We start from the raw sequence: 25,827 nt of genomic DNA, 5'->3' as shown, positions 1-25,827 counted from the left end.
GGGGCGGCTCCGCGACTTCTCCCGCCGCAGCCGCCAAGGGGAGTTTCCAGGAAGTGGCCATATTGGATCCATTCAGCCGCAGCCGCCCGGGCGGAGCGCGTCCCGCAGCCGGCTGGTCCCCGTCGCGGCCCGGGTGCTCGCCCCGGCCCGCCCGCGCGGTGCGAGCTCGCCATGGCGGCCACTGACCTGGAACGCTTCTCGGTGAGGGCCCTGCGGGGCCGCGGCGCGCGCGGGAGGCGCGGGGCGCGGGGAGGGGGCCGCCCTGCAGCTGGCCGGGGGCGCCAGGCGGGCTGTCAGCTCCGCGCGGCCGGGCCTCGACGCGGGGCCGGCTTGGGGACACCCAAGCGGGCTCTTCGCAGCGCTAGCTTGGGGTCCCGGGGCGTCGGGCGGGGGCGCCCCCCTTGGGCACACGAGAGGCAGACCCCTTTCGCGGGAAGGAGCAAATAAATAACCTGCCTGGTTCGGGCCAGGTGCGAGGACAGACTGGGGCGCCAGGAGCCGGAGGAAGGCGCGGGGTGGGGGTGGGGGTGGGGGTGGGGAATCCAGGATCCTCCCGACCCCCACATCTCGCTGGGGAGATTCCTAGCCGCGCAGGTGCTGTTGAATGGGCACAGCCTGTGAGAATGAAGCCCAGAAGGATCCGAAGGAGCCCTTCAGATGAGCTCAGGGTAGTTGCAGACTTGGATCCTGAAGACCTTGGGCCTGCTTTGCCTTACCCTCTGCACTCGTCTCCCAACCCCACTCTCCACCTAAGCGCCCAGATCCTGGGGGCGATTCCAGCCAGGCAGGTCCCGCCTCAGTGATCCGGTCTGAGGCAGCCATTGCCCCGGGAACGAGCGATTCTAGATTCAGCCAAGTGGATGTTTGTTTGGGCCCCATTCGGCCGGGCTACCGGCTCCGGTGGTCCTGCGGGGGTGTCTGTGGGGCTGAGCCCACCAATAACCAACTTCCTGAAGATGTTTATCATTCACCTGGGGGAGGGGAGCCTTTCGGGGATTGTGTCTGCTTGTCCCCTGGTGTCTAAGGCTGGATCTGGGTGTGTCTGGGAGGCTGGGCTGTGACAGTGAAGGGAGCTGTGTCCTCTTGCCAGCAAGTGAGGCCCCGGTCGGGCGGGAAGGGGGAGGGAGGGCCTGGGGCTGTAGGGGGGGAGGGGGAAAATGTTGAATGTGTGACTGATAAGGAATTGGTTCTGGGGCTAAATTAAGGAGCTAGGACTTATGTAATTAATGCTATAAATACTATCATCTGAATTTATGTATGTAAATTTACCCTTTAATCTGAAAATACATTTGTTGGTCTACTTTGGAAATATGCATAACTGAAGCAGGAGCTTTTGGTTTCATAATTTCTGAGGTGTTTTATTCCCATTGAGGAGGGGGCTCTGTGTCAGTCAAGTAAGTTTAACTACAGGAGGAGCCAACTCAGAGGTTGGGTGAATTAGAGATTTACCTCACCCCTGCACTGTAAATTGGAATTTATGTACCCAAGGAGGGCAGTCCCTGAATCCTAAGAGACCTGCTGATTAGCTGGAGGCCAAGAGATCTGGGAGTGTTTGTGCATCTGTGCATGCGTGTCTGTGTACATTTTCTGTGCCCAGCTGACCAGAAAGTTATGTCTGAGTCTTGTCTGTGGCCAGAGGTTGCTCTAACAGTTGGTCTTGCCGGTGGGAACGGTATGTAGAGTAACCAGAATCAGACTGCCCGATATGAATCCTAGACTCCTACTTATTGGCCATGTGACCTCATTGAGCACGTTAGTTAACCCCTCAGTGTTCTTCTGTGTGTATTCGGATAAAAATATTACCTTCCTCCTAAGGTTATTGGGTGGGTTCAGTAGGAAAATCCAGGTGAGGTACTTACAGCAGTGTCTGGCACGTGGTAAGGTTTCAGCAAATGACACGTGATACCTAGTGTCCGGGTGGATGTGGACACTGGCCCTCTGTGTAAGAAGGCAGCAGAAAAGGAGTTTGCTCGGTTACTCGGTGCCCTCCCTGGGGCTCCTGTCACTGCACGCCCAGAGATGGTCCTCAGACCCTGAGCTGAGAGGCCTGATAACACTGCCGGGAGGTGGGGTGGCAAGGCCCTTCCCCCTTAGATTCCCGTGTTGGCATTTCTGTGAGGATTTCGGGTATTATCTCCTTGCTGGGTCAAGGCACAGACGGGACTGACTCAGGTATGGTTGTACGGCCTGAGCTCAGGGGCCTTGGTTACTGTGCCGGGTTAAACTGGCTGGATGGACGCCTTCCACACCCTCCACGCTCTGAGCCGTCAGCCTCCTGGGAGGACTCGCATAGGGTTGAATTTGGGTGGAGACCTTGGGTGGGGTTTGGCCTGAATTTCGGAGTCTGGACTCCGTTCTCTTCTCCTGGCTTGTCATCCTGGGAAAATCATTTCTTTTTCTATCTTGCTGTAAAATGGGCCCAACCGTACTAATACTCTTCAAAGAGTTTGTGGAAGGTTAATTGCAGTCTATGGCATGTTTAGAGATATGGTTAGGTGTCTCTCCAGCCTCAGGGTTGACTTTGGTGTTAAGCATTGGCCACGAGGCTATGATTTGATGGAGCTTTGGTAGGTGTACACTCCCTGCACCCCCCCCCCGCCCCAGGCGGGCTTGGTGGTCAGCTCAGCCCTGGCTGGCCTGGAAACTGTCTCATCCTGGAGCTTAGGTGAGCATACAGAGTTGTACCTCGAGGTCAGTGCTGGGTTCCTATTCCCCACATAGCATGATATAAGTAGTCTTGGTAGCCTTTACATCCGGGCTAGCCTCTGCTCAACCCTAGGTCAGCCGGGGGGTTAGGGTTGACGTCTCCTGGATGGGCATGTCTCGGACAGCCTTCTGGTGCCTCTTGTCTTCCTTGAGCAGCCAGACTCCTGTGCACTCTTGCTGTGCTCCTCCTCCTTACTAGGATCCCCTCCCCCCCTTACTGGGTCCCGGAGTTTCCTGCCTCCAGGGCCATCTCCTGTGTTTCTTCTGTCAGAATCTCCCTCCAAGGTGAGGGAGGCTTTAGAGCCAGGAGAAAGTGCGGCTGGGGGAGCGGGGGGGCGGGGGGGTGCGGAGAGGGAAGCAGCGTGCAGCATGGCAGCCTCACGCCTGGCATTCCTCCCAGCCAGTCACCTCCTCCCCCCCTCCCGCCATCTCCGCTTTATCCCCGGCACCATCTGTCACTTCCGTTGTCACCCCTGTAATCTTGACACTTCCCCAAGAAGCAGGCCATCCGGGGAGTGCCAATTCCCTCCCTGAAGCAAAAACTGGTGGGAAGGGGTGTGTGGGAGGCAACTCTCTCGTGCAACAGGGCTCTGTCATGGAGTGGTATCTCCCTGTTCTGTAAAAATGGCCAGGCATCTCCTGCTGAGCCGTTCTGAGAGACGAGAGCTCTCTCTCAGCAAGGGACATCTGTGAAGCTCTCAGTGCCTGGTGGGGTTGAGAGTTCCTAAGTGAGCACCACCTGCAAGGCTGCAGCTCTGCCCCACCTCCCTCATGGGCATTGTGCCTTGCTATGGATGCCAACTTTGGGAAGGTCTGCCTGGGATCTTGCTTGGAACGGGTCAGAGCAGGGAGGCTGGTGGGAAGGCACTGGTGATCCAAGGGAACACATGATAAGGGACTTACCGGGTAGAAAGAGAGAAGGTGGCAAGAAGGAGCCTAATTACAGTGCCAGCAAGATGGGAGAATGGATGGAGGCTGGGACCCCAGGCCTGACTTCTGTCGAAAGCTTTGGATGTCAGGGAGGGCTCTGGATGTTTTGTGCCCATCTGGTTGTTGATGCCGGCAGCCTACAGTTGGGTGAAGCTGCCGACGCTGGTCATTGGTAAGTTTAGGCCTGAGACGCAACCCCAGCACCCAAGTAACCCTTGTGATGACAAAGAGGGTGAAGCCCTCAGAGTTGGGCTGTAAGATGGGCGAGGTGGAGGTACGTATTTGGGGCATTAACTACCATGAACGTCTCTGTGGCTTGGGTCCAGCTACCAGAAGAAAGCAGGTGCAGGATGACAGAGCAAAGGGCCTGAGGGCTGGCTGGCCTCTGTGTGTCCCCTGCAGCCTCTCCAAGCGTTCTGCCCCTGTGCTGCCGGCATGGGTTTTGGGATCCCCAGGCGTGGCCCCCAAGGCCCAAGCTTTCCCAGACAGCCAGACCTGGAGCTGTGCAGGCAGGAGGGAGACCCGTCTGACTGGGGAAGGGCTATTTTCCAAGGGCAGCATGCCTTCATGCTAGAGTCGGAGTGTTCTTTGCTGGAGACATCTGTATCCTCAGGACTTGTATGAGGGACCGTGGCTGGGAAGAGGTGGTGGAAGACAGGGCAAGGGGCATCTCGGGTGTATCTTTACTTGAATTGCCTTGAGTGGTCTTGGCGCAAATTAGATATTCTCCTCCTCAGAACACATGGCTTCTAGGCAGTTCTTGGTCCCTATCCTGGAGGCCATGTTAGAGGGATAGAGTCAGGGGAGGAGGGAATTAAGGACCTATTTCAGATTGCAGGTGCCAGCTACTCTTTGGGGGGCCTCTGGGGCTTGGGCCACCTGGGGCCCAGGGTTCCGGAGAGGCTTTGGACATGAACCCAAGTCCACTTTCCGGACCTGGTTGTGGGGCCAGGGTGCGAATCTGATACTTTGCCTGGGGCTGGGATGAATGGGCCAAGCAGCAGAATTATAGTACTGCAGCCCTGAGCCTCCACTGGCCCATGTTGGTGCCTTTGCATTTCTCCACCCCTTCCCAGTGCCGGCATCCATCCTGGGATTGGAGAGGGAGAGGGTCACCTTCGATGTCCACATCCCCCCTTCCAAGGGTAGGATCTCATTCACTGTGGAACACAGTCTGTTTCCTTCCAATGGTGTCTAGACCACTTATGGCTTTCCCTGCTGCAAAGCAGTGGGGGCTGTTGCCGGAGTCCCCGAGCCAAGTGGGAGGGTATGAACACATGGGTTTGCAGTACCTTCTGAGGCCCAGAGCGTCTTTCTCTTCTGCTCCATGGTGGAAAGGACCACGCCTTCTCGGACAGCACCATAAAGCCCAAGAAGTTGTTGCGTCCTAGGCTTGGGGCAAGCTGGTTGGACCTAGAGACCAGTAACTGCGCTTGGCTTCTTAGAAACCTTATTTTGACATGAGAAGTGTGAAACACACTATCCTATATTGCCAAACGGCAGTCCTGGTTTTCTGTGTGCACGAAAAGGGAGGAAAGTGCCTGCTAGTGAGACAGGGAAGCAGAGAGAATGGAGTATAGGGGTCAGGGCGTGGGGTGGCCTTAGGCTCCTGGGGGGTAGTTTTGCTCCTAAAGCCCCTTCACTTCCCAGGAGGGAGGAAGAGATGACTAGCCTTTTGAGAATGATGGTGGCCTCCTCCTGGGGCCTAGCTGGTGTCTGTCATTATGTCCACCCTGCACGCTAGCACCGTGCAGGTTAATCCCGGCTCGTGTCTTCCCGCCAGGTTTTTGGTTTTTTTGATGCTGCATTAGGAGAGAGACGCTTTTGTTCACAGGTGTCTCCTTGATTACGGATAGGTGAATCCTGCCTCTGTCCTTCCCTCCTGGCCCAGGGGAGCAACATTCTCCCCTGCTCCCTCCCGCACACATCTCTTTGGTTATTTCCCGTAACCTTTGACCTGGGCTTAGAGGCTTGCTGTGGAATCCTGGGATATGAGCCTAAGCCTTTCCTGGGAAAATTCCTAGGATTCCTCTCAGACTCAAGGACAGTTGCGCTATGACCATGGGTTCTGGCCAGTGGCCTCTGCTCTGGCTATTTAAGGCCCAGGCTGCTTGGAGTAGCTAGAGCCGGGGGTAGTGTGGTTTGTGCCAGGAACATGGGTGGAGAAGGCTCCCAGTGGGGCAATGACTCCTGGGTCCGTTGCTCAACATTCATAGGGCTTCCCTAGGTCTGGGGCTCTCCTGGGGAGTGGGCTTCCTGTTTGCCTGGCAGGTGCTCAGGCCAATGGGTTCTAGGCCTGGGAGCCTGGGGGAAAAGAGTTGTCTGAAGACCAAGGCCCCGGAGAACTCTTTGGAAGGCCTCGGGTGGGGAGTTGCTCTTTGTCCAGGATTCAGGAGCCACATACCCGTACAGTGGGGTACCGTTTCTGCTTCCATCCCAATGACCAACTGAGTTTGGGAGGTTTGACTTCAGAGTTCTCTATTCATCCACACCTTCTTTGGCTCTGTTGGTTCAGACATTCAGCAGATTTCTAATTTCTTCAGGATAAAATCATGTTTTTGTGTGGGCGAGCTTTCAGACATGGTTTCTCTCCAAAGCCCACCTCTCTTCTTGGTGAGAGGAGTAGCTCTTCTGGGCTGGCAATTAGGGATGCTCCTGAAAGCTCAGACAGAGCGTTTCCTGGTCAGGAAAGCGACATCCTCGTAATCCACCGGGCTGCATAAGAGAATGCCATTCTCTACTTTGTTCTGCACGGCCGGGCACAGAGGAACATGGAGGAACATGGCTGGCCTGAGTGGTTATTTGGGTTGTTGACTTTGATGTGCCTAAGAAATGATGTCACGGAAGCCCGGGGCCTGGCTCAGGAGCGAAAAGCTTGTTAGGAATGAGAGAGGGGATAATGGCCCTGTGTGTGTAGGGCTCAGAGCTGCTGACTCTCTGGTCTGGAGCTCTGAGGACAGTTGGAGCCCCTGAGCCAGCACCTCAGGGACCTGGAGGTGTGCACAGGGCCAGAAGCTGGGCCCGCTCCTCACCAGGGGCTGAGCTGAGTTGTCTCACTGAAGACTCCTCCTGCAGAGCACTCTCCTGCTGGCCTCCGCACCCCAAGAGTGGAGACACCGGGTGGGTTGTCCTTCCGGCTCATTGTCCTACCAGACGCCGTGTTGCGGATTGTCAGGCCACAGACCAGGTACAAGCCCCAGACAGGTTGTGTTGGGCCCCATGGCATTCCCAATTTGTATTGGGTGCCAACCTTTAAAAATTAGGGGATTGCATGTGATGATCTAGATTTGTGGATTCTCTTGAAACATTGCTGGATCTGGCAGCACCGGGCCTACGTTCCCACGGTTGGCTGGAGTTGCCGCTCCACGGTGGTTGTGGACCAAGCACAGGCTCTGCAATTCCCCGGCGTTCCCACCTCTCCCTGGGGGACCCCACACTCAGCCAAGTCAGCAGGTCTCACAGCCAGCAAGCCGTGCAGTGATGTGGCTGGAAGCGTGGGCTTTGCAGTCATCCTGTCTCCATTCAGATCCTGGCTTCACTCGCCTGAGCAGTGCAAATTACTTAATCTCTCGGAGCCTCGGTTATCTCATCTGTTTGATGGAGGTGATATGACGGCCTAGCTCACAGGACTGATGCGTGGACAAAATGACTCTCAGTTAGAGCCATATGTGGTAAGCACTCCATAGCTGTTAGGTATTGTTGTCCTTGTTATGACTCTACTTTTTCCTCTTCACCCATTGACATTACCCGCCTGGCCTCTCTAGGCCTTTGAATTTAAACTGTTCAACTGAGCCCCCGAGGTCTAGGATCCAGTGTCCTCATTTTTTCCTTGGCAGCCATCCCAGGGCCTGGCACATGCAGCGGATGGGTCCCATGCATGTGTGCCAAGTGACTCAATGAAGGGGTCAGGAGCCTTGTAAGAACAGGGGAGGAAGTATGGCCTGGTGGTTTGGGGCCAGGGCTTGGCTACTCTTAAATCCTGGCTCTGCCCCAGTTTGTTCTCGAAGTGTCCGTACTCCTCAGTTTCCTTACCTATAAAATGGGGATTATAATGGTGTCTGCCACACAGGGTGGGGAGGGACTGTGTAGGAGCCTGTAAGCCACTTAGCTTAGTTTACACAGAGCAGTCCTCAGTGAGGTGTTGGGTCATTCATTTGACCTCTGTTCCTTTCTTTGGTTGCAAACGCTGAGACGTTTTACTTTGTGCACTCTTTCCTTCCCTGTGCTTACTTTCCTCGCTTTCTCTCTGTTCCTCTGCATTCAGAGTGTCACTTTGGAAACCCTAGCAGTCAGGATGTTCTCAGTTGTGAGTGCTGGATAGGCCCACTCAACTAGCTGAGGCAGTAAAGGGGAGGTGTGGCCAGGGGTAAAGGGAAAAGCCCGGAGGTAGAGCAGAAACTGGCTCTCTCTCTTCCGTGGTTTTCTTGGCACTGCCGTCCTCTGAATGGGCTGTAGCCTGATGCTAGCTCCCCCATGGTTACGAGATGGTCACCCAGGTTTAGCCTGGGTCACCTGCCTGTCCCTGAGCCAGCCATGGGATCATGCTGATGGGGTCAGGGCTATTAGGACCTACCCTTAGAGTGGGAGCTGAAGTCTTACCTGCAAATTGCAGGGCATTTTGCAGCATCACCAGGTAGCCATTGGGAGATCTGAAGTTTCTTCCTGAGTTGTGTTAGCTGAGACATGCCGGTGATGCTTCGGGGGCTGCTGGCTCCTCCAAGCCTGGGTCAGCAGAGACACCTGGTTCAGGCACCTTGGAGTGAGCAGTGCACCTTGGATCATATGTTGTTGATGCCAAATAAAGGATCAGAGAGGTTGGCGTTAGTGAGAGTCACACCGCAGTAGAGCCAGGAAGTCAGATCAGTCTCCCCAGACCAGGGAAGGAGGACCAGTCTGTCCTCCTCAGGACCAGTGGCCATTCTTCTGTGTGTGTGTGCATATGTGTGTGTGCACGCATGCCCTGGAGATTGACACTCCCATGGGCCCCGAAGCTCCTGAGCAGGCGTCGACTGCCCCAGGTCTGTGGTCCCTGGGGTGACAGAGTGCAGCCTGGGCCACAGTCTGGAGATAAACACCTCCCTGGACTCCACACACTTCTCCAGAGAGAGCCTGGGAGTTGTGTGGGTGAAGGCAGCCAGGGCTAGCTGAGCGAGGGAAGATAGGTGGACTTACGTGAGGACCCCCCCCCCCGACCCTAGGGCTGCTCTCAGCCTTAGGAGCCTGGAACTGTGAGAGAGTGGGAAACTCAGAAATGGGATGGTCTCTGTTCCTGGGCAAGGACTCTGCAGCCGAGCGCGCGCGCGTGGTTTCCAGACGCAGCTGACTGGGTGGGTTTTGGCGGCAGGCTACAGGATGTTGGATTGCATCCTGATTGTGTCACCCTTGGAAGAAGAGGATGAATAAACACAGAGCCTGCTCTGCAAGCACAGCACGCCTTAAATTTTGGAGATTTTCAGTTTCGCCTGGAAAAAAAAAAAAAAAACGCTCTAGACTAACCGTTCTGTCCTCCATTTGATCCTTAGGCTGCGATGAGCAGGTGGAACCGAGACTACATAATGCAGCTCTGTGTGAGGTGGGCAGATGCCCCCGATGCCGTAGCGGTTGAAGGCAGTGTTCAGTGGCTTATAAATGGCGGCGTTGTGTGGCTTGTTGGGCATACTGGTGGGAGGGTGGGAAGAGCAGAAAGCCCGACCTCCCCCAGCCTGCAGCAGCCTCGAGGAACTTACGGAAGAGTTGGAAAACCCGGAGGCATAAAAAAAGGACAACACACAGTGCAAAGAAATGGGGTCACAGCCAAGGGAGGGGTGTGGAATGGAAGTGTATAGGGCCAGGTCGGGGCAGGTGCCTGGGAAGAGGGCGAGTGAGCTGTGGAGCCCGGAGATAGGGACCGGTTGGAAGAATGAATCCAGAGTTAAACTGGCTGAGTCTTCGAGGAAGGCCTCAGACCATCAAGGGCCCAGAATGCCATGCTGGGGGCTTTGGACCTGACCCAGGACATCCTATGCTCTCTTTACTGTTTCCAACGTGGGCACCAGTGAGAGGAAGCTGCCTTTGGGGCCTCTCTGTTGGGTCGTGTTTGCAGTCCTGGGGGGAGCCTGGGCTTGAGTGGGGAGGTTGTAACATGATCCCCTGGGGATAGAGGAGATGGAGAAAGGGTCAGCTGTAAGAACAGAGGCTCTGTGGTGAGAGGGTTATCAGAGAGCAGGTGTAGGGCTAACCCTGACTTGTTCGAAGAGATGGTACAAGTGCCCAGAGGGTCCACGTGGAGTCTAGGCTGCCAACACACACACCTGGCCATCATCAGTTGAAGGCTGCAGTGACTGAACCAGGGGTGGGGGTGGGGGCGGGGAGAGGGATGGGCATCATTGGTCAAAGAGGGAAGGTTGAGTGTATGTGCCAGGGGGCTGTGGTTGGGAGGAGAAAATGGTTAGAGGGGTTCAGGCTGAGGCAACAGGCTGTGGCTCCTAAGGAGTCAGGGAGGGCTGAGGTGCTGAGCAGATCCCTCTGCAGGAGGGCGGGCAGCCAGGGCCGGGCCCACTGGTATCCCCACTGGCGTGAGAACTGCCACCGTCCTACTGATCAGTAGCTCCCAGGGCTGCCTTCATTTGGGCCTGTTTCCTCCCCTCTGGGGCTGTGGACAGGACGGCAGGATGGGACTCACACCTTTGCCCTTCCCTGGCCTTGCTCTTTCTAGTGGGCGGCCAGGGCTGAGGGGCTCAAGAATAGAGCAGAAGCGTTTCTGCCCAACACGAAGCTGTCGGAGGCCTGCCCTCACAAGGGCCGAAGCTGGAAAGGCTGAGCCTGGGAACCTTCCCTTGGGAGGACAGCATTTTATCTCCATTCCCAGAGAAGCGGAGAAATCATCCGCACAAATTGGAGTCTGACTTTGACCCTCTGCTTCGGGTCCTGGTGGTTTCTTTTTATAGTGCTGTGGACCAGCTCCAGTGGCCCCAGCTCACTCGGGACCTGCTGCCTGCCTTTCTCCTGAGGCCAGGCCTCCACGTTCTCATCCAGAATCCTCTGTCTAAACAACCAGGGCTGGAGTGGGTGTGGGAGGATGGCATGAGCCAGAGCCTGGGAGTCCCTAGAGGGCAGCACGGAGGCAGGAGGGATGAGGCCTCAGTCACAGTGCCTCAGAGACTAGCCCTGAGACCCAGTGGCGGGCGTGAGGGAGCACCGGCCCCGTGAGCAGGGCCCATTTGTGCACTCCATGCTTGGGTGCATGCGGAGCAAGGGGTGCGCGTGGAGAACCGTGAGCCCGGCCCCTTGGTGGCGGGGAGGCCCTTTGATGGAGAACTGGTGTGAAGGGGTCAGGCCAGACCTGTCTCTGCTTGAGTCCTGCTTCAGTAGGAGTGTCTGTGAGGTCTGGGAGGGAGCTGCTGGAACATACATGCTATCCAATCTTGGCCTCTTGAAATCTTTATTTAAGATCTGGGGACTGTCTGGGGCCCCCTCTTGGGCAGGAGGACAGGTGAGCCCTCAGGGAGAGCAACTAGGATAGATGGTTCCCTGGGCCATCTGTGCCAGGAGACACCCCAGTAGAGAAGAGGCATGGGTGAAAGCCCTTTTCTGGGATGGAATCAGGCGCCCTGAGGTGCACCGGGCTTCCCCTCTAGAAGCTCCTCCTGGAGTTTGTGCTCTGGTGCGCTCACACTGTGTCCTGAGATTTGCTGAGAATTCAGACAAGGTCGGAGGGGGGGGGGCGGGACATTGGGGTTTGGCCTCTCCCCCACGTGGCCCCCCTTCCCCAGTGGGCTCATTGCCTTGCTCCGTTTCTCTCTTGGCAGAATGCAGAGCCAGAGCCTCGGACCCTGTCCCTTGGGGGTCATGTGGGCTTCGACAGCCTCCCGGACCAGCTGGTCAGCAAGTCGGTCACACAGGGCTTCAGCTTTAACATCCTCTGTGTGGGTATGTATCATAGTCTGGCTGGGGTGGTCTCAGACCGGGGCGGGGGGCAGGGAACAGGAGCCACCCAGGAGATGGGGCGCTGCTGCCCTGTCCACCTGTTGAGCTACCAGGGACCTCCCAGGCAGAGAGACTCTTTGGGGGGGGGGGGTCAGGGTGACGCTTTGACTGGTGTCTTTGCCAGGGTCAAGGACGGAGGTGGGGGGCCTGACTCCAGGGGCCTTGAAGAGTGAACAAAATTAGACCTGTGAACATGCTTTGTAAACTGAGAGTGTTTATCACAGAGGTTTTTAGATTTGTGTGTTTGTGTTAAGAACATTTACTGTCGTTCCTACTGTGTGTCAAGGACACTATGGTAAACAAGACTCCCCGTCTATTATAGTATCATGCAGTAAGAGCTCCAGCACACGTCTGAACAAATAGAGCCCCAAACAGGCAGACTCTGGGAGGTTCCATGTGCCTCAAGGCTCCCAGAGGGCACAAAGAGCTCTGTCAGACCCTCCCCAGGTGTCTGCGCCCTGGCATCTACTGGGCTGTGGGTGTGCCTCAGGGAAAGCCTATCCTGAGCCGGATAAAGCTAGATGGATCAAGAGGCCACTGGTGGCTTGGCACCCTGGCCCTGCTGGGCCCACGACCAGCCCAGGCCCAGGAAGGATGGTGTGCAGAGCAGGTGACTGGGTCCCTCTGAGGCCAGCAGAGACTACTGTCCAGTGGCTCTCACAGCTGCCCACATAGCCATGGCTTATGTCTAAGTCAGCCTTCTGGCCCTTGCTTCCACACATTATTTTTGAGGCCACCAAGAAGGATGGTTTCTGGGGAGGGGAAGAGTGAGGGATGGAGTTAGCGGCCTGCCCGTCTCTCTTGTGTGGAGGCTGAGGGTGCCTGAGCCCCACCCATCCTAGTCAGCAGCCGGGGACAGCCCCGGCTCCAGCCTTTGACATCCCCTCTCCTCCACTCCTTGCTCCCAGGGGAGACTGGCATTGGCAAGTCCACACTGATGAACACGCTCTTCAACACGACCTTCGAGACCGAGGAAGCCAGTCACCATGAGGAGTGTGTGCGCCTGCGGCCTCAGACCTATGACCTCCAAGAGAGCAATGTGCACCTCAAGCTGACCATTGTGGATGCTGTGGGCTTCGGGGATCAGATCAATAAGGACGAGAGGCAAGAGGCGGGACGGGTGGCCCGCCTGGTCTCATCCCACCTCCGTCCCTCCCTCCCCCCGTGGCGGCCTTGGTTCACCCTGCCCTGGCACTCATCATTCCAAGCTGCCCGCATACGAATTAGCCAGCCTCATACCTCACAGGGGCCAGAGGAAGGCCTCTCGGGGAATACCTGAGGTCCTGAGGACTTCTTTGGAGGTTAGGAGACAGGGTCGGCCACCTGTCCCCAGACAGGGACCCCCAGGCAGAAGCCGCTTGTCCCCACAGAGGGGAATCTGGTGGGCAGCCCCACGCCCTGCAGCTCAGTGCCTGCCTCCTGGGTGACGGAGCTGTCTGTAGTTACAGGCCCATAGTCGACTACATCGATGCGCAGTTTGAGAACTACCTGCAGGAGGAACTGAAGATCCGCCGCTCCCTCTTTGACTACCACGACACGAGGATCCATGTCTGCCTCTACTTTATCACACCCACGGGGCACTCCCTCAAGTCCCTGGATCTGGTGACCATGAAGAAGCTAGACAGCAAGGTAAGCACCCCCAGACTTGTTCCCTGGGCTTCCTGGCCCTCCCCTGAGTTGGGGGCTGTGGTGTGGCCGCCCGCCGTGGTCCCTGTCAGGGGCTCTGCCGCTGTGGGCCCTGCAGATAGGCCCGGGGGTTGGCCCTCTCTCTGTCTTCTCTTGCATTTGTCCCCCCTCCTCCAGTGGGCTCCCCTCACTCTGGGCTCTTTCTCTAGAGCTCTGTCTCATGGGTCTGGGCCTGAGCCCCTTCCTTTTAGCGGAATCGATTCTTATTCTCAGGTCAAAGCTGGGTCTGCCCAGAGGACTAATTCTGGGGCTGAATGGTGGTTTGGGGGAACCAGGGCTATAAGAAGCACCAGCCATTAGAAAGGTCCCAGTGGCTGGGTTCAAGCCGGGCCTGCCCATGGGAGCAGCTCCATCTCTGTGGCCTCCTGCCTGTCTGCGCAGGGATGTGGCCTGGGCAGAGCTGTCCACAGTCAGAGAGAACTAACCTGCTGCCCCTCTTCCCCTGATCCTGGCAGGTGAACATCATTCCCATCATTGCCAAGGCTGACACCATCTCCAAGAGCGAGCTCCACAAGTTCAAGATCAAGATCATGGGGGAGCTGGTCAGCAATGGGGTTCAGATCTACCAGTTTCCCACTGATGACGAGGCTGTTGCCGAGATTAACGCAGTCATGAATGTGAGCATGGGGCACTGGCCTCGGGGCCAGAGGGCTTGGAGCCAGCACAGATCTATGACACATAGCTCCGGAGACTCTGGTTTCCCAGCATCCCGGCCTTAGCTTCTTCAGGAAAGACGGGTGGGCATCTGGGAGCCAGACGGCCCTATGTCCTACAGCCAGGAGCTGGGAGGAATCGGGTATTGGGCTGGTGCTGGGCCTTCCCTGAGTTTAAGTTTCACAAGATAAGGATTCTGGGCAGGAACTGAAACCTGGAGGAGTAAGCAGGCCAGATGCCAGGGCTTGGGAACTTGGAAGAAAGCCAGGCTTGCAGGTCCTGTGAGGGAGCCTCTGCTGGCCTCTGGGGAGCCCAAGGGCTGAAAGGACCCCTCGAACATGAGGAAGACAGGGTGCAGGTTCAGCCTGCTCCCCTGTTTGGAGGCTCTAGGATACTCCTCCAAAAGAGAGCCAGGAAGTGAGCCCTGGCCAGGCCTTGTTCAGGTCTGGCCACCTCTCCCTGGGGCCCAGGACAGGGTCTGTCCACTGGTCTGTCAGCCCTGTGCTCAGCCATCCTTGGGCTCCTTTCTAGGCACATTTGCCCTTCGCTGTGGTGGGCAGCACTGAGGAGGTGAAGGTGGGGAACAAGCTGGTCCGGGCGCGGCAGTACCCTTGGGGCGTGGTGCAGGGTAAGTGTGGTGGGGAGAGCGTGTCCGCAGTCGGGGGCCCGGATGGAGCATCCTGTCCTTCCTGGCTGCCCGCAGCCTCTGTCCCGTGCCCTCCCTGGGACCACCCCTTGCCTGTCCCACCTCCGGAGTCTGCCCGTAACACTTGGACCGCTGTCCTGTGTCCTTTCCTCCCCGTGCCCGCTTGCGTGCCTGCCTGATGGCCCACGTGCCCTGTGCTTTCAGTGGAGAACGAGGCCCACTGCGACTTCGTGAAGCTGCGGGAGATGCTGATCCGGGTGAACATGGAGGACCTCCGAGAGCAGACCCACAGCCGGCACTACGAGCTCTACCGGCGCTGCAAGCTGGAGGAGATGGGCTTCCAGGACAGCGACGGCGACAGCCAGCCCTTCAGGTGACCGCCTGTCTCCACAGCCACGCTGGTGTCCGTGCCTGGGGTCCCGTGAGCCGGGGAGAGGGGCTGCGGGGACCCCAGCATCGCCGTCCCCCTTGTCTGGCTCCGCCCCACCCCAGCCCGCCGCCATCCTACTCTCGGCCTCTTCTCTCTCGGCCTCCACAGCTTGCAGGAGACCTACGAGGCCAAGCGCAAGGAGTTCCTGAGCGAGCTGCAGAGGAAGGAGGAAGAGATGAGGCAGATGTTTGTCAACAAAGTGAAAGAGACAGAGCTGGAGCTGAAGGAGAAGGAGAGGGAGGTGTGTGCGGGCTCGGGCGTGTGGTGGGGCCGGGCAAGGGAGGCCGGGGCCTGGCGGGATCCCCACGAGGCCAGAGCTCCCCTGCTTCTGCTCCCAGCTCCACGAGAAGTTTGAGCACCTCAAGCGGGTCCACCAGGAGGAGAAGCGCAAGGTGGAGGAGAAGCGCCAGGAGCTGGAGGAGGAGACCAACGCCTTCAACCGCAGGAAGGCCGCGGTGGAGGCCCTGCAATCCCAGGCCTTGCATGCCACCTCCCAGCAGCCTCTGAGGAAGGACAAGGACAAGAAGAAGTAGGTGGTGGGCCCCCTGTCCACGCTGGTTCTTTTTCCCTCGGGGCGCCACTCAGCGTACTTTGGTTCTCGCCCCTGTGCGCCTGTTCACCGTTCTGCTCTCCTTCCCACCCCGTTCTTGCCCACCTTTCTTTCCCTCTCACTGGGGAGCTTGGTAGCTCAGGATACCAGGTATTTGTGCACTCTCTGTCTTACACAAGTGACCCCTTGCTCCCCCCCATCCTTCCCTCTTCTCTCTCTCTCCCCCTCTCTCTCCTCTCTCCCTGCTCCTTCTACAGTCCCTTCAGAGCTGGGGTGGTGAAGACTGGGCCATATATATAGGCAGGGTGTGGCCCCTGGGAGGGTGTAGAGGTCTCAGGGAAGGCCTTTCAGGCCCAGAGAGGAGCAGGGCCTGGGAATGTGAGCATTTCCAGATTCCAAAAGCTCCCGGGGTTTCTGCTTGGGCCGCTGTGGTGCATCCCCCTCAGTGTCTGAGACAGCGGGTGGGTGACCCACATCGGCTGGCAGCTGGTGATGGAGGGCAGCAGGCACTTGAGCCCAGGCAGCACTGACCCCTTGGGTAGTAGGCTCACTGCCTGGTGGAAGGAAGGACAGCAGCTCCCCGTAGGGGGCTCTGGGGGTCCTGTGCCATCCAGCGGCTGCCCCTCAAGTTAGAGTTGGAGGAGAGAGGACTGGGGAGGGCACAAGGGGGCTTTTCCCAGCCTCCAGGCGTGCAGTCACCTTCTTGGCCAGCTGGGGGCAACCCTGAGTCATTTCTCCTTGGCTTTTCTCAGAGGCTCTTTCCGCACTCTGAGCTGGAGTGCAGATGCCCTGGCTCCTGGGGATCTCCCTCCTCCACCTCACTGCGTTCAGTGCCCCATACCACATCACACTGTGGGGTCTCGTCCATCCCGGCTTCCCCTGCCCCTGGCCTGTGTCAGCTACCCTCCTCTTGTCCGCTGAGGACTGAGCAGGTGATTCCATTTTTGCCCTCATTCTTGGGCTCCTTGGGCTCCCGTCTCTTCTCAGAATGTTTGGGGAATGTGTGTATCCAGGCCCTCCTTTCCTTGCCCTGTGGTTAAGGCCATTCGGGGCATAGGAAGCTGTCGGCTCTGCGACGCTGCTCGTGCGTTAGCACCCTCTCCACCTGCAACACTGCGTTCCCCGACACGCGCCCACCCACGCACCTACACAGACACGGTCTGTCTTACTGTCACTCCAGCCCCGTCACATGCAGAGACTCAGCCACGTATCTGCCAACACACACAGCCCCCAAGACGCGTAGGCACAGAGGCGTAGACACATCTAAGGAAAAGAGACTTCATGAGCTGCCCCCTGGGGGAGGCCAGGGGGACAAAGCCAGGCATTTAGGAATTGAATGCTTGTTCTTATGCCTAAGGCCTGTCCTCTGCTTTGGGACAGACCCTTCTCCTTTCTATAGTCTCCCTCATCCTGCTCACTGGTGACCCCCCCATCTGCCGGCACTGCTGGCAAAGATGATCCCCTGCCTGTCCCCAGGGAGGACGCTAGCCCCAAATCCACCCTCCACCGTGTGAATTTGCTCTCTGCTTTGCATTTGTTTCCAGCCCCGGCCCCATGTCCAGCTCTTAGCTTGGTGAGCCTGGGGACTCTGTGAATTGGAATCCATGTGGATTTTAAGGGAGTGGCTCAAATCTGGTTTCTCCTGGAAAGGGGTGTGTGGGTCTGTGTCCCAGGTGTTGGCACCTAACAAGACTTTGCCCTGCTCCCTGCCTATGGGGCCCAGGCCATCTGGTTTCAGAAAAGGAGAGTTCGCTAGGAAATAAGTTATGGAAAAACCCCTCAGGAACGGAAGACAAGGACCTGTGGCCAGGTCAGGGCCAGGGGGTGGAGAGCAGGCTGGCTCCACGGGCACTGGCACAGCCCTCAGGGTGGGAGTCCATCCCGGTGTCAGGTCTCCCTGCTTTTCCCATGTGGCCTGGGTCTGGGAGACAGGTGTTCTCTGCTTGCTGGACATGCCAGAAAGCTTCAGTCAGTTTGGCCACTGGGAGAGACCCTATGCTCCCGTGCTGGCCTTGTGGGGGGCCAGGAGCGGGCTAGGTAAGGTGGCTAGGAGCGCTCCTTCCTCCTGTCCTGGGAAGGGGGTCAGTGCGGAGTGCATTCGAGGTGGTGGCGGCGGGGGGGGGTTGTTTTTCATGACCATTTAGTTGAATTGCTTTGATGGGTTATACTTGGTCTTCAAATTTTAATCCATTTTTGCAAAATTACTTCCCAATCAGATCTTGACCCTCAGCCTGGGATGCCACAAACTGAAGCGAATTCTCTGCTTTGCTCGTCACAAATGCCAAACTGACTGCCCTTTCCCAGCGTCCAACTTGCTGTCTTTTGTTTCTGTTTGATTTGGTCGTCTGCGTATCTTTTAATGTGTCTGTTTTTGTTTTGTTTGTTTTATTTTTATTTTTCAGTTAACGCACGCACAGACTTACATGTCAAGAGCGGACTTTAGACTTTCATGTGTTAAGTTGCTTGAGTTACACCTTGTGACCCTTCTTCTCCCATAACATGGTGTGAGGACGGACTGGGAGCCGGTACAGACTCCAGTGTTTACAGCCTTGCTTTGTCCCCTGCCCCCACCCCCAGGCTGCCCTGGGCCTGGCGGGCCACCCCCCTCTATGCAAACACGTCAAAGCCATGAATGCTGGAATCCAAAACTGACAAGGTTTATTTTTTTCAGAGCCAGTGGCTGGTCTTCCATTTACAGTGTCACTATTCCTTGACGGAGCAGTTATGTGCCACTCTCGCGAAGGCCCCAGCCGGCGATGCTTGGCCTAATTGTTCAGCGTCAAGATGGCAACTCATGCGGTGCCCTAGGTGCGGCCGCGTGGTCTGGTATACATGCTGCAAAATTCACCCGATTCCCTTTCATTTTAATTTTTCTAACCTAGAGCTTAATTCCAATAATAACTTTTAGGAGACTCCTAAATTTTTATTTTGGCACAAGTGTGAAGACAGATAATACCCTCTCCCGTTATTTTCATAAGTAACCCAGGTTCCCTGATTTTTAAGAACTAAAAATATCTCTAAACCTTTCTTATGTATCAAGCATCCCTATAATAATTAGGGAGAGGTGGGCAATAAACATCCTGTGAGGACAGTGTTCGGAATTTCTTTACGGATGAAAGTGGGTCATGAACAAGGACCACGTCCAGTGTTTTTAATGCAAATGTAAATGGAAAGTAGCCCAAAGCCGTTGTCTGTGGGCTCCAGAGGTGCTGCCTACAAACAGGGACCAACTCCATGTGTGTGTTAAGCGTCTGACTCCAACTAAGACCCCCAAACCAAGCCTGCATATTCCCAATCCAGAGGACTCAGCCGGGAAAAGGTTTTTTTTTTTTTATCTCAAGGTCACTGTTTTCTGTTTTCCTGGCTGAGTCACAAGGAAAAGAGATGAAGGTGTCTGATGCGTGTGGACAATTTCAGAAAACGCTACCAGCGAGGGAGCCTTCCCCTCTCCACTGCGTTCTTCAGGGGATCATTTTAAGAAAGTACTAGCGGCATTGATTCTTCTCCATTCCTGTGGGTTTGCGAGCCAGTGGGAGTGTCAGGGCAGGGGATATGGCGTGATAAAATAGGATATGAAAAATGAGTAGCTCAAAGGAAGGAGCTCATGTAATGTTGATGGGGCACTGTGCTGGGCACAGCCTCCCCGGAATAACGCGCAGCCCTACCCTCAAGGAGCTCACGGTCTAGAGCACTCCCTCATCGGAAGCCTTGGGAAGCTGCACTAATTTATTGTTGCATTGGTCGTTTGTTTTTCCTTGTCCTCCAACCTCCTTTGCATCACTGTTTCCCCCTTTCTGCCTTGGCCCCTTGGCTTTGCTGATTTCCAGGACCAAGTCCTGGCTTCATGCTGTGCTTCCAAGATGGGGCTCCATTCAGAGTGGGGAGGATGCCCAGAGTGAAACTCTGCCAAGTGTCCTGCCGTGACCAGGGGTGGATCCAGATTGTGAGGGGCTTCGGTGTGGGCATTCAAAAGGCAAATGGGCATATACCTAAGGCCCACGTGGGCCTCAAGTGACTTGGCTTTAGGGGGATTATATGTCTGAGAGTGTCTTCAGTTGTGCTGAAGTGTGACCTTTAAGATAGCCTCCGTGAGCTAACATATTTCTGAAGATGAGGCACAGCGACCCCGCAGATTCACTGGTTATTTAAGAAATGGAGACTCCTGGTTCATGGGCCAATCTGGGGACGCTGCAGTGGATATATTCCGCCACCCATCCACCACAGCCTGTGGGCTGCACCCCAGGCATACTGGAACACCAGAATTGTGGCTGGTTACCTGCCTGTGGGTGCAAGGCTTCCCAGCATCTCTGGGGAGAGCCGTCGCTGTTAAATTTTCTGGGGTCTGAGCTGCTTCCACAGGCCCCGTTGGCTTTAGTGAGCCTCACTGCACTTCTCTGTCTGTGCTGCTTGTATTTGGAAGTTTATCATCTTTAGCTGAGACCAAACTAGTCCTGGGTGCACGAGGAGAGCTTACACCGGGCCATTATTTAACAAGCTCCCGCGCCCAGGACCTGAGCCTTATCTGCGGTATCTGATGTGCCACTCCTTTGCAGAATCATCTTTGGGCACTATCAGGGCTGTCAGTGGGGTTACGCTGGCATTTCTATCATGTCTTTCATAAGCCCAGTTGATTTTGGGTAGAATCATGTAATTTATTGTCCAAACTGAGACTCTTCAGAGTAAAAGGAGGTCCTGTTAGTCATTATGCCAGATCAACAGGTGTAAGCTGGAATGATCTCAGGCAGACCGGGACGTACGGTCACCCTGGTGATGGGTAACCCGAGTCTAGGTGGTTTGGAACTGTGCAGACTGACTGAATATATGTTTCTGTGTGTCTCTGTGTGGGTGCTTGTCAAGTGGGGCTCGTATTACTGGATAAGAGGCCCGAGGGAAGTGTGGCTTGCTCCTCTGTTATGTTAACAAGCTTTTCTAAAACTGCTTCACTTGTGAATTCATTTATTCCTTCATACATTGACTGTTTTTGTTCTTTTCCATTCACTTTGTACTCTTTTTTTTTCCCATTAAATTTTGCATTTATTTTGAGTTTTTGTGGTGTCTTTTTTTGGCAATAGCTTTTCTGATTTAACCCAATTCCTAGCCTATTAATCTGCTACAACTCTGGTAAAATACAGCTTGTCTTTTCTGTGAACTTTGTGGGGTTGACCAGCTTCTGTAGGAGTTATGTTTTAACAGTGACTCCTGCTCTGGGCATCTGTGAAAGGCTCTGGAAGGGGTGTGGGGTGGAGGAAAAAGTTAGGGAAGAGAAGTCACAGCCTATGGCCCAGGCGTCTTCAGTGGGGGACTGCGTGCGGGACCAGGAGAGGGCAAACACTGCCTTTTAAGAGTCTACGTCCTTGTGGAGTAGGCTTGACACGGGACGTCTAATACCTGAGTTCTTGTGGTATATCAGCCATTGCTCTAAGTTGCATTACGTGCATTAATTCCTCTCATCCTCATAAGAATCCTATGATTAGGTACTGTTTTCCCCATTTCATAGGTAAGGCACAGAGAGGTAAAGTCGCTACCCAAGGTCACACAGCTAGTATCTAGGGGGATGGGGATTTGAATGTTGGTAGTCTGTGTCCTTAACTCCTGAGCTATAGCTCCTCTGTGGCAACCCAGTGGGATCACAGAAGGACAGTGAAAATGTAGCCCAAATTCAAGTGTGCAGTTTGGCAGTGTGGGTTGGTGGACCTGAGATGGTTTGGTAGAGGTGGGATGCCCTGTTGGGTGAATATTTGGTTGAAGAAGGGCAGACTGGTGGTTGAGGGAAGCGATGACAAGCTCGTGGATCCACTTGTTGAGGCGCTTTCTCTGTTGGGCACTAGATTAACCTCTGGGAAGACCGAAATGAGGAGAGGGAGTCCAAGATCAGGGAGCTGACAGCCCAGCAGGGAGACTTGTGTTGCAGACATCTCTCATGAAAGTACCGCTCAGCTCTGCCTGCAGGGAGGCAGGTAGCAGGGAAGCAAAGTCTTCACCGAGCTCTGAAGGACAGAGACTCTCCAGGAAGCCAGGGGAGAGAAGGGCCTCACTGGTGGGGGGAGCAGCACTGTACAACTCAGCTCACCCACTTGGGGGAAGTAGTATTTGGATAAGAGGTAAAAAGGCCCATGCTGCTCACCTATCCTGCTCTCAGCCCATCTGCCCGAGTCTCCACACATCTCCATTTTCTGCAGCCCCAGTCCTTCACCAGCCCCTGCCCTTCTGGAGATGGGGACAAGAGCAGGACAGATTGTGTCCATATTTCTCCCACCACAGTGATCCCCAGTCTCTGATCTGAGGTGGGAAGGGGGTTCCTGAAGAAAAAAAGCAGGAGTTGGATGGGACCTGGAATCCCAAGGCACGCTTGAACAGCGTAACGACTTTTCTTAAACTCACAAGTGGTACTTTGGCAATGCACAAGTTTGCTTTCCCGAAGAAGAGGCACATGGTTTACTGAAAGATGGAACAACAGGGCTGGCTGTACCTTCTCCCAGTACGGGGCTCACGGGTCTGCCTTCTCCTTTTACTCATTTGCTCTGACTGAGAGATTAGCTCTGAGGACCCAGCTTACACCCCAGAGCTACCCGAGTAAGAGACCTTGCAGTTCTCCAAAGTCAGAGACAGCCTGCGCCGGGTGGGCCCTCACTGTGAGCCCATATTTCACCCACTGTGGTGCCCACTCCAAGTGCAAGGAAGGAGGCAGAAGGCAGCCGTGGCCCCCAGTGGGAGTTGCCCTGAGCAGCGTGCTGCCCCTCAGCCTCTCCATCTGTGCTGGACGGGGGACAGTTGTTGCTGAGACCCAGGAGAGGATATTCCAAGCATACTGGACTATCAAGTCTACATCCATGGTAGTTCATACAGTGAAAATAAGATTCTGACAAGGGGGAAAGGAATTCAAGTTTATTTTTACAAAAGCTCCAACAAGCAAATCTGTGTGGAGAAGAGGCAGAGATCTGTACAGACATTAGTATAGTTTATCTGGTCTCTGACCCCTCTGCACCTCCTAGCCGTCCCTGAGGCTTAGCGCACTTGCAAAAAACTGCTCATGGCGGGAAGACTTCACCAAGCACTGGTAAATAGTGCTTCGGTCATTCCTATCCACAGCACAACTGACACAGCTCCAACTGGCGGACACGGCTGCCTAGGGGATGGCTCTGTGGTGTCACAGTGTCAGAGAGCTGGCTTCCCCCTCACAGCCATGCTGGTAAGCACCTTCTAGCAGCACCGTGGCTGGAGCAGGCTCAGCCTCAGAACCTGCTCATTTCAACCCAAAGCTCTCAGAGCTGTGTTTCCCGCACTGGGTGTCGGCTGCTAAGATCATTCTTTAGCACAAAATTCCTCTAATTAAGCCAACAGACTACTTTGATTAAGAGTAACAAAGGAAAAAACATGTTTTAAGCTTGATGAACTTGCTGTACATTTAACAAAGCATACTTTATGATCCAGTTTTTGTAAGAGAAGACCTAAGTCAGGACCAAGTCAGGGGAAATGCACCCGGAGAGATGGTCCCATTTTTGCAATGATGGGCAGGGTCACTGGGACTTGAAGTGCTAGGTTTGTGCTTGGTGTAAGCCTGGGAAGTTGGAAGAACCTGTCCAGCTCTGGCCAGTGGAGCAGCGAGAACTGGTCGGTCAGAACCAGCCCGGCCCTTCGGACCCGAGCAAGGCCCACCACTGTTTTGACTCTACCTCCCTGAGCGACCCATACCAGCCCTTGCTGCAGAAGGAAAACCAAGCTACAGTATGACTATTCATTCCTTCACCCTGGTCTCAGACCCATGGGAGAAAGGAAAGCAGGGTCTTGATTTTTCAGACTATCCTTCCCACCAGTGACCCTGACCTGCCTTTTTTTCCCTCTGTATGGCCTTCTAAAGACCCAGGAACTTTTTCTCGGTTGCTTTCCAGTGCCTTTTCCCGTCCTTGTTACAGGATCAATAAAGCCTAGAATTCAGAGGAGTCCCAGCAAGAAGGGGTTGCCATTCTGCTCTAGAGGATACGAGGGGTAGGGGCACAGAGGCTGGGAGGTGGGACAGAAAGTTGTCTGAGCAGGAGGACGACTACAAACTTCCCAGGCGCTGCTTTACCAGTCCCTTGCAGTGGCTCAACTGCTCAGTACTGACCTGGAATTAAAATAGAGTGGTCATCCTTGAAGCAGAACCATTTTACATCCTGAGTCAAATTTTGAGTGCTAAAATGTTAGCATAGAGCAATTTCAGGAAGGTCTAACCGCTCGACTTAAGAGCATTAACCCCACCATCTCAGGGACATCCAACTCCAACCTCAGCAAAGCTGTTGTTAGTCTAACTATGCATTCCATCTTACCCTGTCCATCCTCAGGGATTCCGACCCTCCCGTACCCGCCTCATGGTACCCCAGTCCTTGGTACCCAATAGTCCTATAAAGCCTGAGGGGCCTGAAATTTAACCTCTCCCATATTAAGCTCAGGGTCGCCTCCTCCTGAGCTGTGCATGTCCCCCTGACCTCACCCCATCCTCTTGACTACAAGGGCTGCCACTGAGATAAAGCTCTTCTTACTGTCAGAGACACCCACCAATTGGTCCAGTAAAGGAAACATGTATCCCATACTCATCCAGAGGACATGCCAGGTGCACAAAGCCTAGCCCTTAGGGGAGACTTCACAGAGTCACTGTGGCCAGAGCATCTTCTGGAGCCCACAAGGGCCAAGAAGGGTGATGCGTACCATTTTGGGGGCAGAGTGCGTCAGCTAAAGGGGCAACGTGGAGAGCCTGGTCTGGGGCAAAGTTGATGTCTACCTGTGCTTTCTTTAGCAGATCAGATATAGGAGTACACCAGTCGGGCATGAGCCTCTCCAACTCTAAGGTGATGATGACCAAGGCCAGTGTGGAGCCCTTGAACTGCAGCAGCTGGTGGCCCGCCATACAGTGCTGCAGCTGCCTGGTCAGGGACGCGACGTGGAGGGAAGGATTCCTCTGAGGCCGCAGCTCCACCACGTGGGGCCAGCCCACGACCACAAGGGCGTGGAACTAGAGACCGTGGTTTTTAATGTTAGAACACAACCCCCCCCCCCCCACCTTTCATAGATAAATGACCAAAAGTGCAAACAATTTCAATTTCCATCAGGGAACATCAAATGTTGCCCCACCCTTTTCATTCCCATCCATGGCGCCCCTAAGGGACTTGAGGCTTAATACTCATTCTGTGGCCAAGCTGAGCTTCAACCTTGGAGAGAAAAGACAATCTGCTTCCTGACATGGTCATTATGAGCTTAAAGTACCTAGATGACAATGTTCCCATGCTGAAAAACAGAAGCATACTATTCAAGATTAAGGTAGCAGGAAAGTGACTTGCATCTGTTTGACATGAGAAGAAACTGCAACTTGGCAACAGTGGCCAGTTTCCATAATGAAACAGCCCTTAGTGATTTAATCTTCATGCCTCCTAACAGACCAAAACCCCCCATGACATTTCCACATTGCATAATTTTGCCTTACTAACAGAATCATATCCTTAAGGATGACCATCATTCCCGAACTAAAAAAACACCAACTAATACGACATTTTTTAAGTGCCAGATCAATATGGTCTAAAGCCTCAATAAGGATTGTGTGTAGGTGAATAAAGACAGCTAAGTGAATGTGTGTAAAGTGTAGCAAAAGCAGACAGCTTTTTATGTACAGTATTCATAGAATGGAAAGCTAAATATTTTTGCAGTGTGTATTTAAAAGAGAAACTCACCACAATAGTGCCGTCTAAAAATCTTTATAAAGTTAATTTAATGTCTTTTAGAAGTGGGAGTCTGGTGGAACTGTGTTGGATTTAAGATACATTTTCACTCTTACGTATGTCGTGAGCCTTGTGGGTCACCTCCCCGTGGTGCATGCGCAAGGGCGTGTGCCCGCCTGTGCTTGGCCATCCTACGTTGTGAACAGCTGTTCCAAAGGTACAAATGAGTCTAGGGTAGACTCTGCCAACCCCTCGTACTTACTATGGTCAAGAAGTCCAGCGGCGTCGCAATATAGAGGTCCCAGTGCAGTTTGTCCAAAATAGCCGGCTCCATCCTCAGCAGCTCATTTGGGGTATGGCCAGAGCCATAGTGCTTTAAGAAGTCTTTTACGCGTGGAATTAACTGTAAAAAGAAAATAAAGAGGCCAAAGCCCTGTATCATGTTATGGTAACTTGTTTTCTTATCCATGGGGACTGGGAATCCATGACCCTAGTGGAGTTGTCTTCTGGTGACCTGCCACAGAAAATGCTTCGGAAGGAAAAACCGAGTCAGGTCGTGGCAGCATGTCAA

General features: G+C 54.8%; 1 protein-coding gene across 8 annotated transcripts; it reads left to right on the top strand.

Moving 5' to 3' along the window:
• Positions 1–23: 23 nt before the first annotated feature.
• SEPTIN8 (septin 8) lies at positions 24–25,697 on the top strand. 8 transcript variants are annotated; one of them, XM_027604512.2, is made up of 10 exons: positions 24–201; positions 11,424–11,544; positions 12,510–12,705; positions 13,050–13,230; positions 13,743–13,904; positions 14,473–14,569; positions 14,792–14,960; positions 15,126–15,258; positions 15,356–15,546; positions 16,320–17,719. In XM_027604512.2, exons 1-10 carry the CDS (start codon positions 172–174, stop codon positions 16,486–16,488), a joined length of 1,449 nt encoding a protein of 482 aa, XP_027460313.1. In that variant the 5' UTR covers positions 24–171; the 3' UTR covers positions 16,489–17,719. The 8 variants fall into 8 exon arrangements, with proteins under 8 accessions (XP_027460313.1, XP_027460310.1, XP_027460312.1 ...); XM_027604509.2 differs by having other exon boundaries at positions 26–201; positions 13,044–13,230; positions 16,320–17,712; XM_027604511.2 differs by lacking the exon at positions 16,320–17,719 and adding an exon at positions 24,344–25,697 and having other exon boundaries at positions 27–201; positions 13,044–13,230.
• The last annotated feature ends 130 nt before the right edge of the window (positions 25,698–25,827 follow it).

This window comes from Zalophus californianus, chromosome 5, assembly GCF_009762305.2.
Source record: "Zalophus californianus isolate mZalCal1 chromosome 5, mZalCal1.pri.v2, whole genome shotgun sequence".
Lineage (NCBI taxonomy): Eukaryota > Metazoa > Chordata > Mammalia > Carnivora > Otariidae > Zalophus > Zalophus californianus.
This window is presented reverse-complemented; position numbering and strand designations above follow the sequence as displayed.

What these genes read in the sequence shown, in the direction of transcription:
- SEPTIN8 (XM_027604509.2), top strand. Translation starts at nt 172, where the DNA reads ATGGCGGCCACTGACCTGGAACGCTTCTCG. An exon ending in CTTTAACATCCTCTGTGTGG is followed by an intron (nt 11,545 to 12,509) that starts GTATGTATCATA and finishes CCTTGCTCCCAG; the next exon opens with GGGAGACTGGCATTGGCAAG. An exon ending in CAGATCAATAAGGACGAGAG is followed by an intron (nt 12,706 to 13,043) that starts GCAAGAGGCGGG and finishes AGCTGTCTGTAG; the next exon opens with TTACAGGCCCATAGTCGACT.